Source organism: Rhyacophila brunnea, unplaced genomic scaffold (assembly GCF_057557595.1).
Source record: "Rhyacophila brunnea isolate RB1 unplaced genomic scaffold, BYU_Rbru_1.0 scaffold_12, whole genome shotgun sequence".
NCBI lineage: Eukaryota > Metazoa > Arthropoda > Insecta > Trichoptera > Rhyacophilidae > Rhyacophila > Rhyacophila brunnea.
The window spans coordinates 5,543,722-5,566,077 of record NW_028232774.1 but is presented as its reverse complement, the minus strand read 5'-3'; the positions used below and the strand labels follow the sequence as shown (position 1 = coordinate 5,566,077).

The window sequence follows — 22,356 nt, the reverse complement described above, 5'->3', positions numbered from 1 at the left end:
ATGTCTATTAGCAATGATTAGGTGCAATTTCATCTGATCAAATCAAATCAAATCATTATATTATTTTATCAAATATTACACATTGTCTTTTTAAAATCTTCAGCGTCTTCAATCAGCGTTTACTTTAGGACGATTCATAAAATGAGTATATCTTATATCACATGTTGATCTTTGTATGCATAGAGACACTTGTCGTAAAGAAATCTTTATATAAATGTGGTAAACTCATTTTTAAAATTCAATTATTGCTTATACGTTATGTCAAACAGCATAGTAAATAGTTTTCATAAACAGACAATTTATGGTATTTATTAATACCTACAATCTGTATTATTGAAAAGGTCCTAACTTTATAGCTAGGACAAAAACTTTACACTATCGTAACCCATCAATTGTAGCTTCATAGCATATCATTATAATTTAATACCAATTAATCATTATTATATCCCAATTAAATGAGTACATACACAAATAGTTGTTCTGTTAAAAATCATCTCCCTGTTTTTTTGAAATATCAAATTACAGTCTAGCATTGGAATACCACAGTGTTTAATTTTTTACACAATGCACTTCAATAAATATACTTACTGCACTTTTATAGTGATTAAAAATATGAATAAAAAATCCTCAATCTTATGTATTTATTTAACATTTTTATTATCCAATCTTGGTTTTTTATAAAATGCTATAGTAATGTTTCAAGGATTTCACCTCTAGGCCTAATTATTAAGAGCGTGACTGAGATCATCATTTCAGTTGCATATTTTTTTTTATACGTGTACCTATTGAATAAATATAAATAATATGAAGATGTGTCGTTTAGAATATCATTTTTTTAATGTATAAATATTAACAAACACCACTGTGATGACTGATGAAGAGTAACATTCTAACTTATAAGAATAATTTACAGAATGTGTACGAGATGAATATTTGGGGCTCATTTTAATATTGTGCTACATCTGAGAAAAATCTATATGTACATAACATATAAGCGAAATAGTCTATCTCAGTTTACTACATAGTGCATATATTTTTTTTCGTAATGAAATCCAATTTTCTTAGTAGATAATGCAAAATGTGTATAAAGGTTTTGTTTCATGTATTGTCAATAATTAGGAGTGCATATTTATATTACATATTATAATTATATTACAAGACATGTACTGAAATTGAATGCTCCAGAATTCATTAAAAAATATTTATATTTTCAGTGTGTATTTTGTCAATTAAATGCTTGATAATTTATTATTTATCAAGAATCTTTAGGCGCATATTTTTTTTTGTTTCACTATGAAACATCGTTTGCAATACTAATACTACCCATTCGTGCAATAGCTTTAATGATATATTATTAGAACAATATTTTTTTCATTATCATTTTTGTGTTTCATGAATTACAATTCTTGTTATAAACAAAACTTGTAAAATTTTACATATGTACAACTTGTGTGTAAAATTTTACATTTATATGAATTGAACAACTTGTGTACAAATTTTACAACTTGGAAAACTTGTAAATTGTAAAATTTGAACAAAACAAGTCTGGTCCTGTTGTTATATGTAAATCAAGCGTCATGGCAATTATATAATGATAGGACTAAACAGGCTCAGAAAATCAGGCAAATCAGAAATACCGCAATATCAAAGTTCAGCCTTTCAGTCTCCATATAAAGTATAATAACTCCCTTTAAGTCATATTTTGTTTCTCATTTCGTGATAATTTTAATTTTATACCATGTAATGGTATTAAACAAGATAAACAATGTTCTCTCTGACTTTGACTACTTATTTTTGTTTAAAATTAATCAACTCTGGATATTAAGGATAATTCTGTACTATTTTAATACGTTTGTTCTTGTCTCAACAAAGCAAAATATTTAATTAGAAGAAAGTTTGGTGCATTTCTGTTTGATGTTTCCATAATAAACCATTACAATATGAAAGGCTATTTTTTTTATTAATGTTAATGTTTATATTAATATTAAATCTGATATCTCACAGTGATACTCCGTTAATACGAAATCGACGGAACCGAAGATCGAAATAAAAATCGAATCACGAAATACATACACATGTATGGCAAAAAACACATCAAAATTTGAAAAAAAATAGGGTTTTGTTGCTATTTTGTAAGTTTCCATTTCCGATACAATTTCTTTAAATGTATAATCAATGGTGACTATTATGGTTCATTCATCGAATTAGTGAAAATCGCTATATATGTAAATAGGTTTTATGAATTTTAACAAATTTTACGATTTACGGTGAATTTTGAATTAACAGTGTTCGTATTAATGGGGTTTTACTGTAGTTGGATTTTGTGTATAAAAATATTGATTTCATATGTCTGATGAATATTTTTCTTAATTTCCGTCAAATAATCATGCATGCTAGAAATTGCTCGTAAAACAGAAGTGCCCTGAAAATCTACAAAGAGAAATATGTATGTATTTAGGTAAAAGATGCTGGTGAAGTATTCATTGATTGTTTCCATGTTTAATTTGAGATGTGTATATATTTATGAAATGAAAAATATACCTTATAAGAAAGAATCTTTGATGTAGTGAATTTATTGTTATTCTTAATTTTGTCAAAATGTTTCATTTTACTCTATTATAAGTTTCAACAATTAAAAAAAAATATTTACAATAAAAGCAATGTGAGAAATCATTTCTAGTATTTTATTTGGACCCATCCCACATGAATGAAATAAATAGGGAAAATTCAATGAATGGACTCTGGACAGGATTCTTATACGCAATCCGATCGTATGTGTTATCTGCACGTATTGGTAACAAATTCATTATTTTCTTTTATTGGCAGCTCCAAAAACAAAATGGTCTTCCGGTTTGAAGTCTGTTCTTATGTTTACATAACCTACAGGCATTTTTTTATATTCAAATGTCTCATTTGATATGGCGATATGTGAGATGCTTGAAATGTCAGATTGAAGTTGAATTTAATTATACACTATCCAATCCTTTGAATTTAAGTAGATACTTATTCATTACTAGCATAGCCAACTGTTTTGTTAGGTCTTGCAGACAGCTTGGCATCCTAATGACATGGTGTTGGATTTAAGTCATGGTAATATCCTTCCCACATAGAATTTAACTGTTTTTTTTATCAGGCAATGAATGGTAAAGTATTCTCTATATAAGTATTGAAATAAATTATAATAATATTGCTCTAATAAATTCCTGGGGCCTGATTAAGGGTTAATAAAATTGTGAAGTAAATCTTATAAAAAATCGGTGTGTGTACTTATTTATACTAGAAGTTATACTTCTTTGGCGTAACAAAAACAATAACCTAGATTCTCCGACTAGCTCTGGTGTGGTGACTTAGAATCAGGTTCACGAAATAAATAAAAGTGTTTCTTTGGTTCATCAAACAATCCAAATTATTAGTTTTTCTTATTGGTAGGAAATCGAAATGGAGTGCCGCTGGTTTAAAATTATCTTGTTGCTTCATTCCGTATTTATTAATATTATTTACTATTACTATTTTAATTATCTTGTTAAATTACACCTCAGAATAAGGGCCGCTGGTTTAAAATTATTTTATTGCTTCATTCCGTCATTATTAAGGCGATGCATCTGAGGTAAGGGATGGTGTGATGAGGGGTAGGTGATGAATAGAATCAGAAGGTTTTGATGCGTATAAAAGTAATTCCCCAAATTTATTATCCCTTAACACAAATTACAAATTCAATTTACAGCTTGTACAATATAAAGTTTATAAACTAGATTTACGACGATAGTGTTTGTAATGCAAATTATTTTAACGTTGAAGCGAGAAGCGTGTAATTAAGACGAACGAATTTAAGGTACTGATCTCTTGTTGGATTGCCATGTCTGTTTTTATATTGAAAGTAGACAAAGAAAATGCTATCCACAGCGTGGGTAAATTTATTGTTTTTGTTCCCACACTGCGGATTGATTCCTGGGATTTTGTCTGCGAAATTTGATTAAGGTACAAACGTTATCAATCCAACAATGGATTTCACACGACACAATGACAGGAATGCACTGTTTACTCGTTCATTCCTGTGATGCGACAACTGACACCCGGCACGTAAGCATTTCTTCAGCCGGCGGGAGGCGATCATATGTCCGTTCGCACGGCAGTGTTTTGCTGATTATTAAAATATTGAATTATTAAAAATGTTGTAATTTTTAGGTTTGAACTGCTATCTACACATTGCACTGTCTGCGGACTACTTCCACCCTCACATCAGTGAAACGGCAAATAATTTTCAACTATAGGCGCGACATCGTTTGGCATACGTCATTTGGACCCGCAATCCGCGCATCGCCTAGCCACTATCTTTTAGACCAGAGGGGGGCAAACTGCGGCCCGCGGGCCGCATGTGGCCCGCCGGGTATTTTTTTGCGGCCCGCCATCATTAACTGTACTTCTGATTACGAATAACTTTTTTATAATTTAAAAAAAAATATTGACAATAGATTAAAATTTGTTTAGCAATAGTACGCGATCCATTTTTAATAGATATTATTAGTGTCCGACAGAGCTACAACTTGAGATTATTGATCTGCAGTGTGATACTGATTTAAGAGAATTGCATCGCCGTGAAGAAATCTCAAATTTTACAATGCCCTCAATTCAGATAAATTCGACCAACTTAAAGATTATGCAAGAAAAATGTTCGTTATTTTTGGATCAACCTATATATAAGAACAAACATTTTCGATCATGAACCTCAATAAAAATTCTTTACGATCAAATATCTCCGATGCCCATTTACAAGCAGTTTTGAGAATATCAACTACAAAATTAACACCTTAATTTAAAAAAATGTACAACAGTTTCACTCTTCTCATTAATTTTTTTTATTGTTTATTTTTCGTGATAATAAATAGTGTATATCTAAAAATGGTATTTTACTTGCGGCCCGCCGCTCATTTTGAATTCTTGAATTTGGCCCTCCATCCAAAAAGTTTGCCCCCCCCTGTTTTAGACCGTGCCTCAACTGAGGTAAAGCCTTAATATTATTTAATATTACTATTTTAATTATCTTGTCAAATTACACACTCAGAAAAATGGCCGCTTATTGGATCGCCGCTGGTTTAAAATTATTTTATTGCTTCATTCCGTAATTATTAATATTATTTAATAGTACTATTTTAATTATCTTGTTACACACTCAGGAAAAGCGCCGCTGGTTTCAAATTATTTTATTGCTTCATTCCGTAATTATTAATTAGGAAGGTTAACAGAAACAAATTTGAATCCGCCTAACACAACGATAAATTTTTCAAAGTATTACGCAACCCGAATGCAATATAAATTATAAAAATTATGTGTTACATCGTGGCCGGTCACACGTGAAAAATACACTCTGATCTGTTTTCCCAAACGCGCCAAAAGAAGTATAACTTCAAAAATCAAAACTTTTGCGTGTTTCATTTTTTTTCAAATTACTGAGCATGTTGTTGAGACCTGCATCATGTAGGCGGCCGTCCTTGTAGTTCCTCGGAGATTCCGGATTTTGATTCCCAGTGAAGTCACAACTGGTGGCGGCTGCTCTAACATCATGTAAGTGCACTGCACTCTCTCACATATTTAAAACATCACTCGATGTGTGCTATTGCTATTTATAAGCTATCACTCACTTCTCGCAATTCATGCCATATAAACTTGTACCAACAGCGTACAGCATACAAAATAGTCATCAAAAAGTGCGCACCAGAGTAGAACTCGGGCATGGATTCTGGCTTAGTTAAGAAAATCTATAAGGTAATTAATTAAAATACACGCCGAACCATGGATATACAAGTAAGAATATTACGAGTTGTGCCAGTACTGTATGATAGAACACGGGTTCATTAAATTCGGCACAGAAAAACTCACAATACTTATGGAAGAAAGCAGTAGCTGCAAAATTAGGATTGATAAAAAAAACCGGAGAAAATCTAAAAATATTAATCAGAACTATGCTGAACACTAATACTAAATAAAATTTGATTTTCAATGCAAATATAATCTAAAATAGTTGCATATTTGCAAAAGATTTATAAAAATTAAATAAGTTTATGACCTTATAGCGCTTGTACACATTGCATGAATTTACTTGCACTAAAAGTGTGTAGTTTAAACTATCGCGATAATAACTGTTTATACCTAAAAGTGCTGACTGCCTCTCCAATCTCATTCTTCAAGTGTAAACGAGATGCGATGTTGTCATTGTATGGTGCTATTTGACAGATTTAGACAGGTTCGTAGATAATCGGTAAACGTCAAATGTCCTGTGCGGTATAGTTCTTCTTGTATTTCTTCCGGCAGGTTTGTTACTATCGTTCTACTGCGCATGCACACCACCATGCAAGTATCAATTATTGCGTGAAAATTCTTAAGCTTCTGAAGTTTTTTGATTCACGCATGCAATCTTGCAACTTGCATGATAATTCATGTTTACACATGCATTTTCTTGTTATGGCCACGATAATACGTACTGTCAGCAGTAAATCCACGTGTAAACGCTGTACTATAGCGCCTGTACACGTGCATGGATTTCTTCTTCTTCTTGGTCGTGCACTCATGGCTGAGGATCGTGACCACATTTAAATTTCGCCGTCCTTTGAGCGACCAAGACTTTCCATCCTTCTCGATCTTCCGCTTCTCTCAGGGCAGAATGGATGGTGCCCCTCAGTCAGCTCTTTCACTTGGTCGCTCCATCGCGCAGACGCTCTTCCTCTGCTTCGTCTTCCCTGGAGGCCACCCAAAACTACCAGTTTCTCCAGGTTGTCCGGTCCGCGCCTGATAATATGTCCAAAAAACTGCAGAATTCTTCTCAGACATATTGTCGAGAGCCGTTCCTTTATCTTCAGTCTCTGAATGATTGACTGGTTCATCCTGTGCTCCGTCCAAAAAATGCGAAGCATTCGGCGCCAACACCACATCCCAAAGGCATCAATTGCCTTCCGTTCCCTTGCCTTCAGGGTCCACGACTCGACTCCGTATAGAAATATCGAGAACACTAATGTTTGCACGAGCATCATTTTTGTGGCAATCGAAATTCCCCGATCCTTCCATATAGTGGTAAGGCGTGTCATCGCATTTTTTGCAATCTGTGTGTGCCTTCTTATTTCCGTTTCGCATCCGCCCTTTCCACTGATAGTCGATCCCAGATATACAAACTCGTTTTGGAGTGTACTTGGTGTTGGTAGAAGGTTAGCCCGATCAACAACCAATAACTTGATCTTATTCCTATTAATAAGGAGGCCGTATTTACGACTCTCTTCCTCTACCCGGTGAAGCAGCTCTGTGAGTTCTCTTTCATCAGCAGCGATTATTATGGTATCATCTGCGAATCTTAAGTTGTTTATTTTATGGCCACCAATTGTTATTCCGCCTTGCCAATGATCTAGGGCTCTTCGCATTATATGCTCTCCATATATATTAAATAACTGGGGAGATAAAACACATCCCTGATGAACTCCCTTCTCGGTTCGGAAAGTCTCAGAAAACGCACTATTTACTCTTACCTTGTGTGGCTATTGTTATATAAGTTTTTGATGAGACAGGTAAGGTGTGATGGAACTCCCATTTCCAGAAGTACCTTCCACATACAGTTCCATCTTACGCAGTCGAATGCCTTCTGATAGTTAATGAAGCATAACATCATAGGAGGGGTATGATGTTCCTGATCCTGATGTTCAGAATTTGTTCTCGTGTTCCCTTGCCCTTGTATCCCTTGCATGGATTTACTGGCATCAATAGTGTGTAAATTAAATTATCGCGATAACTGTTTATACGCAAAGTGCTTACTGTCTCGCCAATCAAAAGCTCTGGCTCAAGACCAGGAAATTTATTTGCGTCAATTCAAAGCTAGTTCAACAACAGATCAGTCGAGTTTCAGGTTGGATCATCATTGGTAGATTGGTATTCTTCTCTGGAACGTTCTCTTCGACAATTCTCTCAGAATCCCGCTTCCAACTGAATGCACTATCATCGCCGATGATGCGCTGCTATTGGTGGAAGCCAATAGCAGGACGAAGATTGAGAGTGCAGTTGGCGTAGCCTTAAAATCAATTGAGGTATTGGGTAAATTAAGTAGATTGTCCTTCACACCTTCCAAAACAGAAACCATTGTTCTAAAAGGACCAGGTATACTTAAATATATGGGGCCACCCTCAGTCTGCTTTGGTAATACTAGCGTTCAGGTATCAAAAATTCTCATCTATCTCGGAGTTCAATTGGACACTATGTTGCATATCTGTGAACATTTGTTTCTACAGAAATATCCCTGCAGAATCATTTCTTTATTAAAAACTATCGCACGTCCCTGCAAATATTGCTGTCAAATTAAATTGTAGTTTGAACAGTCTTCATCGTATACAATTATTAATGTTTCCACTTCCAATGAATACCCAAAAAAATCACATAAACGGCATGACCACTTTTGCTTGTTTGTACACACACGTTTTCCACCCGCGGTAGAATTAAAAAATACGAATATTTTAAATGTTCTTTATACAGATATTTATAAACCGTTTTTATACAATATTCATTTGTTCATCGGCATATTCATCTCGATCTGAACTAGGCTTTAGTTATCAGGCTACATATTTTATTAAAAGTTCAATATGCAAATGTGACTCATTGCATTTTTTTTTAAATCATCTCCCTTTTCTAATGGCATGCATACTTAATACTTAATATTATTGACGATTAACCTGGATTTTTATTGTTATTAATGTTATCTATGGTCGTCAAATGCCAAGTGGTGCCGGTCTGACATTAGAAACTGATAATGCCAATCGTTGCACTTCCACCGTCTTTCACCGCACGTTCTTATAATAAAACCGTATAGATGTTAACGAGCATATTATTATGTACACAGTTCCACTTTTAATTCATACAAATTATCGTATAATTTTTCATTTTTTAAATTCCGATTCCTTCACCCGGTCACGCCCCCCAGTGTTGGACCATAGGCCAAGCGCAAGTTCGCGCCACTTCCCTCGGTCCATTGCCGACCCTCGCGTAAGTCGCTTTTGTAGCACTGCTGCAGGATGAGAGAGAGCCGGTGACGGTGACGGAACCGTTGAGGCTGTGCCACATTAAAGGGTACGAAACGTGTGTGTCTTCATCTGAATACGGATAAGACCAAATCCATGTGCAGTGCTGCATGCATTGACGGCGACACTCCTCTGCGGGTTTCCGGTCTGCCCGTCGAGATGGTGACCAGGTTCAAATACTTGGAATCCGCATAGGTATGGCGGGTTGCATTACTTTACTGACAATAAAGTTCTACCGTGGTACGCTACTACTTACGGAGTAAAAAGATTATGCATCGATCTTCTATCTGCGATTAATGTTGATGTACAACATACAATTTTATCGTTGCATCGGATTAATGTTTTGTCTGTGTGACTCATTTTCACCAAAATGACGTTGGCCTACAATTCAACTACATTCATTAAGTACAAACGTTAACTGTTTAAACGCAACAGCGCCTAATTTTCTAATGTTTTGTCGAATTATTGTATGTGTATAACTCCTGGGATCGGAAATGTGTTAACTGTAATCTACATCGAGCTTAGCATAGTAATTTAAAACATAGAATTCTTTTTATTCAGACTATGCGTCTTGGCACATGCGAACTAAGTTTTCCCTAGGCCCTAGCGGTAGCCTACGATCAGTGGAGGTCGGTGGTTTCCTAAATTCTTTCGATTGGGGGTGCACTTAACCTAGTAGAAATAAATCCACCAAACGTAACTAATGTAATGTGGTCACAAAATAGTACAAATGTGTAAGATATCATGTAGACAAGGTGCTCATTTTAATTGATACTATACCATTTTATAATGCTTTCTACGCAGAAATTATTTGCAGACACATTACAATATCACTGGTGAAGTCAATTTTATTTTATTTTGTTGAATTTAATTTTTTTGTTTCAACACAACCAAAAAGATTACACATTTATTTATAGAAACGGTTTTTTCCAACTGATTCAATTAAATATTCTATTATGGCATTTGAATGAGTTTACCGAAAGAATAAAGTATTTATTGTCAAGTGGTTAAACTGCACAGATATTAACATCATTAAGTTGGTATTTCCGATCTGCTAGTTCAAACAATGGCTGCCACTTTTTGATATTCATTGTTTTTAACTGACTTGTGTGCAGTTATAAACAATTTTAAATATGTTTTCAGCTAAATGATATCGAAGTGTTCTCATTTTCAAATTCTCTTTTCACCAGGTCAGCTAATTGGCAAATAAATATCGTAGGTAGTAGAAATGTGCAGTTGCATTCAAGCGAACGTTCAATGCAGTCACTTGTCGCCAACCTGAACAGTAGATCGGCGATCCTTTTTTGTTTCTTTTTTGTATGTTTAGGGTCCTTCTACTTATATAGAAGAAGGTTTTCGTATATATCTTCATGATTGTGGTTTGCGATGTAATTTCGTGCCATTTCACTCTAGCGCAGACTTGGATACAATACGATACGATAACCAACAAGCGAACCATTATTTTATAGGTACTTGATAAATAGGTGGCACAATTATTATGCCTTTATAGTCGAGCATAATAATATACATTGCATGGTTAACAGACGTGAATTTTCGAAATTACTAGCTCTCTAATAAAGTGAATCTACGAGGATTCATGCCGTGAATCGGTTTTTAGTAATAATACCCGTTAAAAGCACGAAAATGACCCATTTTATAGCGCTCTATTGTTAACACGAAACGAAAATAACTGCGCGCTCTCAAATAAACAATGTGAGTAGGTACATCACGACAGATTCTGTGGTGACTATGTGGTGCCCACATTCCGTACAATATTTCGCGGCCGTCGAACAGAACATTGATCTCTATTTTCATTGTACATACACTATTTGTTTAGTTTTACATAGAATCGGCAGTAAATAGTTTATCGAAGAAATGCATGATAGAGGTTGGGCACCATCACATCGTGTGCAGTTGCTGAATAAACTAAATTAAATAAACACAACAGGCTTCGTTTAGCCCCCCCCCCGGCACACGACCAACTTTCAGCAGATTTCAGTGAGCGACCATTTCGTAGGATAGAAACGCTTTCAAAGGATACCTACACAACATACAACGGACAAACAATATCGTCGTGAAATGCGTACAACTATCCATGGCATCAAAAAAAATGAACTGGGCTATGAATTTATAACTACATACTCTAATCCGTTTATTGAAAGTGTCGAGTAATTTGACCAGCCTACCCTTATTTCAAACGTTCGAAAAAAATCGAACGGTAAAAATCCGAATCGGCAACAAGTTCATTTCTTCACGCCACTAAAATAATTTCGCCGTTCGATTTTTGCCTTACGGTCAACGATTAAAAACCGAAACGGCGTCGTATAGCAGCCGTCTATTTTCACTGTATTCACGGCGGCCGGACGGTCACCGATGACTCTGTGGTGTACGCGACCTAATGCACGCTTTCACATTAAACGGTTTTAAGTCGAACGGTCAATCGATTCATAATAACCAAACAGCACCACAAACTGAGCTTGTGACGGAAAAAAACCGTGCATAAACCGTATAGTATGAAAAGAGCGTGACTTGTTGCCGATTCGGATTTTTAGTTTTCGATTTTTTGCCGTACGGTCAAAACCGTATAATGTGAAAGGAGCGGAGACGATTTAAGAAACGATAAATCTTTCTTTTAAAATAGTGCATAATTATTATACTGAAGACTTTCTAACGCTGCATTTGAGACAGTCAGACTCATAATCAATATTCCTCCGTGCGGCTGTGTCTAAGGACAGGGATGGCGAACCTTTTTGAGAAGTGGGTCAAATTTTGTTCATTATTTTTTTTATTACTAGCTCGTGGGACACTAAGTTACATATTCCAAAATATATCCATAAAAGAAAATAGCGCCTTTTTTATTAGAGACAAATTATTTGTACCCCTCCGAATACTAAAAAACTTAAAGAAATAATAATAGTATTTGTCGATATAGGGATAATGTATTATATAAGTACCAAACTTCATTTACCGATTGTTTAAAATAGTTGTGTATAAAATAAATAAACGGAAATTTATCATTAAAGTCGCTTTACTAAACTTGGTTACTATCCACTTGGATACCAATTGATTTATTTAAGCATGTTCATTTAATCTGACGAATTCGGTCCTGAATTTTGATAAAATTGTTTACATGGCAAATTACACACACAGTCGTTTTATTCTTTTCAGTCTCACCATATCTATCAAACCATTTTGTTTGATGTGCTCTAGAACTTGTATCGTTCGTTTTTATTTTTTTAACCGCCGACATAATACAGGGCTACAACTTAAAATATTTATATTTAGAACACAATAATTTAAGAAGAAATTCCTTAATAACGTACTTGATATAAATAGATACATGTGTAGTGAGAATCTTTAATAATAAAAAATAATAATAATGTTGAACTGTTAAACACTTCTAGATGCGTACGATAAGGGTGCCATTTAGTTTAGCACTGGTACATCTCCCCGTTCTACGATGCAACGAATATGTATGCGCGTGAAGTTTATGACTAACTGTCATGAGTCATACACGCTTTGCGACAAAATGACGAAACACGACGTTTTACGTCCATGTACCTCATACACAGGTGCAGTGATACGATAGAAAATTAGCTAGCCAATGTCCACCTGGAAATATTTTTTTATAAATTTAACATTTGATATTATATACTTTATGTTTTTAATATTTTTGATTGTCTGTTCTCTCTTTTATGATATAAAAATAAGTTTATAAAATCAACGCGTGGGTCATTTAAAAAGCCTCCGTCGGTCAGTGTCTGACCCGCGGGTCATAGGTTCGCCATCCCTGGTCTAGGACCTAGGTAGTTGGATCGATTTTTGAAGCTATTCGGGAGTTATTTTAGGAACCGTTAACAATATGTTTCGTACGGCCTTTATCAGTCACAGACCTTTTACACATTTTCTGGTGTCCCCCAGGGCTCAAACTTTGGGCCATTGCTGTTCACGATTTTTATAAATGACATAGCATTGGTAATTAAAAATGCTATGTTTTTGTTGTTTGCTGACGACTTGAAACTCTTCATGGAAGTTGTCACCTCGGACGATTGTCGTCAACTCCAACTTGATATAGATAATATATTAGATTGAGGCAGGCATAACAAACTGGACTTCAATATTGATAAATGCAATGTTTTGTCGTTTACTAAAGCCTCACGAGTATTGTTTTTCCAGTACTCGATGCATGGTAGAGTTCTCTCGCGAATATCATCTGTAAGAGATCTTGGAATTACGTTTGACGGTAAACTGACGTTTAGTGGTCATATAGATACCATTTGTAAAAAGGCGCTAAAGATGTTGGGCTTTGTCTTGCGTACTTCCCGGGTCTTTTCGGATGTTATGGTACTAAAAATTCTCTATAACTCCTTAGTTAGAAGCAGACTTGAGAATGGGTCTATCGTTTGGGCCCCGCATCAGTTGAAGTACGGCCTTATGGTGGAGAGTCCAAAAGAAATTGTTAAGACTCCTTTACTTTCGGCTGTATGGATATTATCCGTGGCTCTATCCGACTGATTTCCTTTTAGGTATGCTTACATACTGTAGCTTGAAATTTAGAAGGGATCTTTATTTAGCTACATATTTTTCAGACTTATACACGGCGTAAATGTGAACTCTGCAATTCTTGGTGGTGTTGGCTTGTGTGTCTCTGATGATTACCTTAGGAATCGAGGGCATCCGTTGTTTGTTCTCCCATGGTGCAGAACTAACCTGCCATTAGTAATGCCAGTTGGGAGGGCGGTAACCATGTTTAATGAAATCGCTTCGGATATTGAAATATTCCACTTACGTGAGGGTAAATTTAAGTGGACATTGTTTTATAAGTTTTTAAGATAGGGTCTATCAAAGTTCACTCCGTGTGCTTCCATCTACTTTTATTTTGTTACTTATTTTATTACTTATTCTCTGTATTTTTATTTTTAAAAATTATTAACACTTATTTTAATTCATGTCATGAACGCTTTGAATTTATAATTTGTTATGTTCATTATATGTAAAATAAATTTGAAATTTGAAAATTTCCAAATGGCATAAATCTCCATTGTTTTCCAATACCTACTTGTTTACTATGTTTGTGTTGTCTCGCCAATCACATTTTTCAAGCGAAGTCATTGTATGGTACTATTTAATAGGTTGTACAAAATGCTCGGCATTTTATTTTTTTAAATTTGCCACTGTCATTCTACTGCGCAGGCACAGATATCGCACAAGTTCCAACTATCGCGTGAAAATTATTCAGAAGCCGCTGAACTTTTTTGATCCATGTATGCAATCTTGCAACTTGCTTGATAATATGTGTTTACACATGCATTTTCTTGTTATGGCCGGGATAATATATGTATTGTCAGCAGTAAATTCATGCATGTGTAAACGGGCTATCACATTAGAATGGATGAGTAAAATGTGATCCAAATTCCAATTTTTGTGACAAAAGCTTTAGAGCAGCCTTCTGTGATGTTCAAAATTCTTTCTTAATTTTTAATGTATTGAATTAATTGTATTTTGGCTATCTTCATGTTTTATTTTGTATTTCTGGAGATACTATTGTGTTTACTAGGTAATAAAATTCTCTAGCCACCAGTTGAGTTGAGTCGTAAGTCCATCAGTTGAGTCCGTAAACAAAATAAATAATAAAAAAAATTAAAACAATATTTCATTGTTATAGAACAATTTATTGATGCTAACAAAATACATGAATCAATTAACACGGCATCTTCAAACTTCAATAATAATATCTAGTACTAGTACACTCTTAAAAAAATATAAAATTCCTAAGACTAACAATAAATTATTATATAATTTAATAATAATAAACAATTTTTTTGATATTTATTTTATTAAATAGACATATATTATGATCATATATTATTTTATGAATTTATTGTAATGCTTGTGACCAAAACAGAATTATTTAGATATTATATTTAATAAAAAAATATAGTTTTTAAATTCTTCAGAAAATATTAGAATAAATCCTAGGAAAAAAGGTAGGTCAAGTGACTCGAACCTCACATCTTTTTACTGTCCGGGTGAATGCTCTTGTCCTTTGAGCTGACGGCATCGTACAAATTGAATTAAAAAATATTTACGGACTTCCCGGAGTATCCCAAAGTACTCCATACGGAGTATCCCAAAGTATATTTCAAAGGATTTAAAATTATATATTTTCTCAATAAGAAGAATTTAACATTTTTAAGCTTTGTGCATATTCGGTATTTTGAAAAAAGAATTTAGTTTTTTAACATCATTTCAAAGTGATTCGTTCTCAAGGAGTTTTTTTTGGAATGATTGATAATTTTTTATTTTTTGGTGATAGGACCGGTGAGATTACAAGCAATATTTTCGAAACATAGTTTTGCCGGTGAGCGCCAAGAACACATCGTCCGGGATCACGGAAATGAATCATTTGGTCAACAAAAATCATCAGTAAAATAAATTCAAAATTCCACGCAGGCGCTGGGGCTGCCACGTATAAAATCCATAGAAAAATAGTGAACAAATAACACACTTTAAAATTAATAAATCTAATAACAGAGTTGTGACTTAATAGGAAATAAAAACATCTGGCTAGAATATGATAGAATCTATGTGAATATTTTATGGTGAAATAATTCATTATTTATAAGTTTTTGACTTGCAGAAAAGTATTGACTCACGATAATTATAAATCATAATAGAAATGGGAAAAAATACTTTTTACCAGGTGACAATATTTCATTTCATTATATCAGTTTGGACAACTCACTAACAATGATTGTTTTAAGTTATGCAATAATAATTTCTCATACAGATGAAGCAACAAATAAAAAAAAAACAAGTTTGATTGACATTAAACTGTTTATTTATAATCGTTTTTATCTAGAGTGCCATTGTGCCATTTACATACATATTTAATCAGCAATATTAAATCATATTGTGTCACCATCCTAGTTTTACGATATGATAGTATTTTAAAATGGAAATGTCGGTTTTGGCAATGCATATAGTTTTATAAATATGTCTGCTATTTCTGTTGTCAATGTTTCTAGAGAGGGTTAAAATATGAAGCAGATGAAGAACATATTAACCTAACGTAAGTCAACATCACAGAATGGACAACGTTAAAAAAAGACAAAATTAACTGGCCGATCATGTATCTCAGTTTTGGAAGAATCAATCGCATGGCCTATAATAGTATTGCATAACTATTTTATGTATAATATTGTTTTATAGAAATTGTTTCTACAATGTTTGTAGGAGTTTTTTTTTATATACTTAACAGTAAGATTTGATCTAATTTTTGCCGTATATTTTATCATATTTTAAAAAAAACCTATTTGACTATGCAATCCAGAGTTTGTCTGTTTAAAATTTAATAGAAGATTTTATAATAAGTATATAATATATTTAATAGACTTTATACAAGCGGATTGGTAGCTTCGTATTTCACCAACTGTTTATTGGTAATAAAAATAAAATAAAAATTATAACATAAAAAACATATAGTGTAATAAATAAGTAATTATCATTGCTGTTAATATAACATATAATTAAATTTTAAAATATCGCCAAATTAATGAAGTCACACTGCTTTTCGAACTTCACTAAATATTTTTTTTGTCACTTCGATTTACAAATGAAACTGAACTTGGTCATCCGGAAAAATTAGGGAATGTAGGCAGTCCGGATAAATTCATCCATGCATAATGAAATCTAGATAATTAAAGTTCTACCGTAATTAAATACTGATGGAATTTTGATTCAACCGTGTCACCTATGTTGTAATATAATATTGCTATCGTTCAAAAAATATAAAATTTAGTATTGCCAGATACATTTTCAGTGAAAATTTATTGACTTTATTTCTATGCAACTAATAACATAAGTACACAGTCAGTAATATATTATAAAATATCAATTATTTGAGTGCTTACTTATGAGTGAAAACAAACAAAATGTTCATTATATTATATTTAAAATAATAACAAACATTATTCACAGCTATTCACTTACACATATTAAAGTATAAATGATTTATAATAATAACTGAATAACTGAAATGTATCTATAGATACACTATCATAAATCGTTATGTGTCCGAATTTGGAACTAAGCTCAACACAGTGTAAAAAGTATTGAATGATATGTCAAATAGTAGCATGTGGCGCCCTCACTCAGCATACAATTTATACTGGTAGATGTATACTACAGTATTTAGATATCGATTAAATTAGGTAGCTAGATATTATTATATAATAGATATATTATGTAGTGTTGAGGCCTATTCTGGTTATGTGAATAAATCAAAGTTTTTTCTGTCACTATTATTTTACATAATATATTATTTTCCAAAGAGTTAACCGTATTACCAGTTACCCGGTAAGTACCTGAGGGTTTAAAAAATAATTATTTATGTTTATATCATTATGTGGCAATATCTATTTTTTATAAAAGCTACATTATTTTAACGTCACTACATCTAAAATCACACTGATTTAATGAATAATGATTATAATATATTACTATAAATAATTTCTTAAACACTATTAAGACTATTAATATATGTATTTTTAGTCAACTTATTTTGAATAATTGAGTTTAAGCAGACAATTTAAAACAGCACGAGTGTTTTTTTCTTCTTTTAAATAAAATTATGTGCAACAAGAGTCGGGGAAACACTTTTTTAGAAGTCATCTATGTAAAATTATTTCATTAGGTTTCGGGCATATTATAATATACTATGTTGGATCCCGTTACGGCGAAATACATTAGTCATTTGAAGTGTTTATCATAAACATTCAGAAATACTGTTTTTGGATAATTGCATTATCGATAATCAAGCAATTATTATCAACTGAAAACATTGTACAGATTTTACTTTGCAACGGGCGACAAAAATAGTTAAAATAAACTAAAGACTATCAACACGAGTGTTGCAACTTTTGGGCGAACAATCCCCGATTAGTCGCCGCCGGTAATTCGTAATCTTACAGAGTAGGTAAATATTGAATTACAAATTGCCGCATGGAGCCGAGCGTAAGATTATTCGTAGACAAAAGTGCAACACTGTAGATTTATAATATAATTTAATAAAGATAATATCATGCAGGTTCTGAATGACAGCACATTTGCTTACATAACATATAATTATACTATTATTCACAGTAATATTTATTATTTATATTATATTAATGAATATTTAATTTACTGATATTGTACAATCGATGAAAATCAAAAGGAACATTTATTGCAAGCGTGACATTTTATACGCACACATGGAAATCTTTCTCTTCGCACAAAATAATGTTAATATAATTTCTCTAAGTTATACTAAATCATTTTATTATCGATAGTAAATGATTTCTGCAGCGAGAAACAAATGATAAAATGTCTTTTTTCTGAGATAAACTGAATTCAAAAAATAACATTCATTATGAATAAAAATGAAATATAACGAGCGAGGAGCGTGCTAAACAATAAAAAAAGTTTTGTTTCAAGTTCAAAATTATAGCTATATTACACAAAAAATTGCAAACAATAATAATAGTATTATTAGATTATTGCACTATCTATTACCTAACAGACAATATTATTGAGATTATGAAATAAATTTAAATTTTATTCTCACTAAATTTAAATAATATGAACAATTATATTGACGATGGAAGACATTGTAATATTTGCTGTTTATTATATTCATCTATTTTCTATAATTTTCTAAGGACTATAATAATATTAAAATCTAACAGGCATATTTTGGAAGGTTTTATTAAAAAATTGACACCTATATGTGTTAAAAAAGACCATGTTTTTTTTAAAGCATGATCATACAAATTACATTGTAAAACTATGGTGATATAATGAGTGATAATTAAATTTCAAGGACATTTTATTATTAAATACACTTCTCCGACAGATATAAAATCATAATAATATTCAATCAACACAAAGGACGTTTGTATGATTGAAAAATAACAAATTCAATTAATTTATTAGAAAGTTTCTTAGAATATTGCACACAATAATTGTCAAAAAATTAACAATTCAAAATTGTTAAATCATACCCCATATATAGGTATAGTTTATTTCTCTAATAGAATAATAATTTACGATTTATTTGTTCTTTAGATAAAGATTTAGTCTTCTGAAAAACAATTTATTTGAATGGCAAGAATAATTTTACACACACACTAGATTTAGTACAAAATGAGTCGCTTAGTCACCAAACCGGCTCTGGGTGATTTTAAACTCTTCTACCAGCCTATCGAGATGCGAGTTTTAAATTCCTTCCTGTTTCGTAAAAAAAATTAAATGAATAATAACTAGAGTCGGTTACTAAAACCGCTCTACACAGTCGACCAATCAGACGTCAGGATTCAAACCATGATTTTTAGCATACACTTATATTGCAATACAAACGTCACCACTACTAGCATAAACATTATCGCAAATGCACAAAACGCAGTTTTTCGTAATTTACTCGAAACTTAAAAAAACCTCCAAAGCGGGTGTTTAGCGACTAAGCGACTCAAATCAAGGTTAATAAATAATATTTAGGTGTAGATTATAAATCAATAGCTTGCCTTCTTTCGAAACAAACATAAAATTTGCTAAAGCCAGCAACAAACGTATCTACATTCTAGGGCAGTATACTTGCATAATTTTTTTTTTGCACGAGCATACACGGCAGTCAAATAACAATCCCACTATACAAGTATTCTTGAACAGTGTCGGGTTATACTTGAACCGTTCCATCGAAAAACACAACTAGTTCAGACAAAGTATCCTTCAGTTATACCTGTGCAAGTATACCGTATAGAAATACAAATATACAATATTTTCATGCACACGCTCATGTATACTTATTATTAGTATGTATTTATGTTTGCAGCCGGCTGTACAACATTATATCATAAAAATATGTATTTTATCATTTCAAAGTTTATAACTAAAATAATGATTATCAATAGTATAATTCATTTATTTCAACATGTAAAACATTTACTAATTGAGAATATTTTCTAATAATAAAGAGCTATAATATGCACAGATAGTGATATCATACAAACAAAATAATATAAAAAAAGTATTTAATTTAAATATACTTATTAATTATATTTGTTAATGATAAAGACATATAATAAATTCGGCATTAAGTTATACATTATATTTTCGAATATTTATATATTATTATTAATAATATATATTGAGACTCTCAACATGTTCGCAACATGAATATTAAAACAAATTTAATATTTGTTGCCTGAAGGGTCGAATTAAGATTTTGGTTAAATTTAGAGAGGCGGGGTGATAATGTATCACTTAATCTTGATAAGAGGAATTTCCTCTGCATTTTGTATACTTAATTAAATGATCATAATAATGTATCAAGAGAGAATTATAAGAAAATCATTTTAGAATTTTTTATATTATACTCAAGATAACATAATATATATTAAATATATATTTCTTAAAACATTTAGATTGATGTTTCCTTCGAAAAGGCATTATTTTTAAAATAATTTTCTTTATCCATCATTTCATATTATTAGCACTGTAACAATTAATATAAAAGTGCTATGAATACACATGACAACATAGGGTCATATACATTAACACAAATATTAGATTTACCTATTGCAGTAGGTATAGAAAATTGAATGAATTTAATCAGTTTATACATAACACATTAAAATATATTTTTTACATTAAAGCCGCGTCGACACGGCCTAAGTACACTTAGACCGAGTGCCATCCAAGTGCACTCGTATGAGACATCTTCATACTAATTATTCCTATCCATGCTACTTGGACCACGTCTTACTCATCCAAGTTAACTTGGATAGGAATAATTAGTATGAAGCTGTCACTTGGATGGCACTCGATCCAAGTGTACTTGGATCGTACTTGAACCGTGTCAACGCGGCTTAAGTAAATTTAATGCAGTCATCATGCCACCAATTCTCAAAATCAGTCCGTATTAACAAAAACAATTTCTACAAAATCGGCAAAGCTTTACATTTTATGAATATTTTTGTTTAACTGTATTGTAAATATTCGAGAATTTTAAGCAGGGTGACTGGCGCTTGTATCGGAATAAATTGACACATCGTTAATATTATTATTTTCTACAAAAAAGGTCATATTAACTGATGGTTATTCTACTCATTAATATTATGCTCATTTTTAATGATTTGGCTGGTAGTAAAAAATATTTTAATTGGTTAATTTTATATAAAGTCCTATTCGTGATTTATAAATTTCTAATGTATATTTTTATATTTAATAAATAAAATTGCTGTGGAAAGCGAAAAATGAGCATAACTGAAAAACTGTGAAAAAGAGATGTCAAGTAAATATCATTTATTGTAGCAAAACAATCTCTAGAAACAAATTGTAGGTATCTAATGTTGAATATAACCAGTGGAGTCACCGACTGACAAACTAAATGTTGTACTTCTGAATGTTAGCGCACTGGCCGCAATTTGTCGTGTACGTGTTTAAGATTTCAATTGTGCGCACGTAAATTTTCAAATCTCAGGGTGTCTCTCTCAAATGACACTGTGTGCTAAGAACCGCTGGTCATAATATTACATAAAATCACATCAAGTATATTGCGCATTACAAAGATATATGTAAAGCGCACGTTAAAACATTGTAACAATTGGTTTGAGAACGCGGGTGCCGGTTCCTAGTTGACCATGAAGAGTTCGAGATATCGGTTGGTGAGAGGGGGAGGCTGGTGGCGGGAGAGGACGTGCGGTAGGGGGGCGCTCTGCGGTAGGGGCGGTCCTCCCATGCCCGCCATGCTCTCGTACTGCACGGGGAGGGGGCTGCCTGGCAAGGGCATCACGTCGCCCGGCACCTGCGACAAAATAAATATTGTTCAAAGATGTTAAAAAAAACATCTTCTATAGAGATGGAACCTTCGTATAATTGGAGTTGAATATGACTATATTCAAATGCAAATGATTAAATTAGTTGTAAATATTTTGACCTGCAGGTTTATTTGTAGCAAGTTATTTGTGCACTCAGATTCATTTATGGCACTGATATGAAAACACTGCATTTTTCACTTCACTGCACGTTCACTGCCAGATACGAGATATCTCGTCAAACGGTCCAAGTTGGCTACGTCACATACGAGATATCTCGTCAAACGGTCCAAGTTGGCTACGCCACATACGAGATATCTCGGTAGTACTAATAATTCGGTCAAAACAAATGTGACAACCCTGCCCGAAAGTAAATGTTTAAAATCCATTTTTTTCAAGAAAAATTGTTTTTCGAGGTACAACAAATAATACATAATATTTATGATTTCTTTTTA

General features: G+C 32.7%; 1 protein-coding gene across 2 annotated transcripts in view; it reads right to left on the bottom strand.

Annotated features, from left to right (window-relative positions):
• Positions 1-21,584: 21,584 nt before the first annotated feature.
• fus (epithelial splicing regulatory protein fusilli) overlaps positions 21,585-22,356 on the bottom strand; it is a 141,977-nt gene continuing 141,205 nt past the window's right edge. For both annotated transcript variants that reach the window (XM_085960633.1, XM_085960634.1), the window contains exon 16: positions 21,585-21,891. In XM_085960633.1, the coding sequence (XP_085816759.1) occupies positions 21,718-21,891 (174 nt within the window). In that variant the 3' untranslated portion in view covers positions 21,585-21,717. The remainder of the gene's footprint in view (positions 21,892-22,356) is intronic.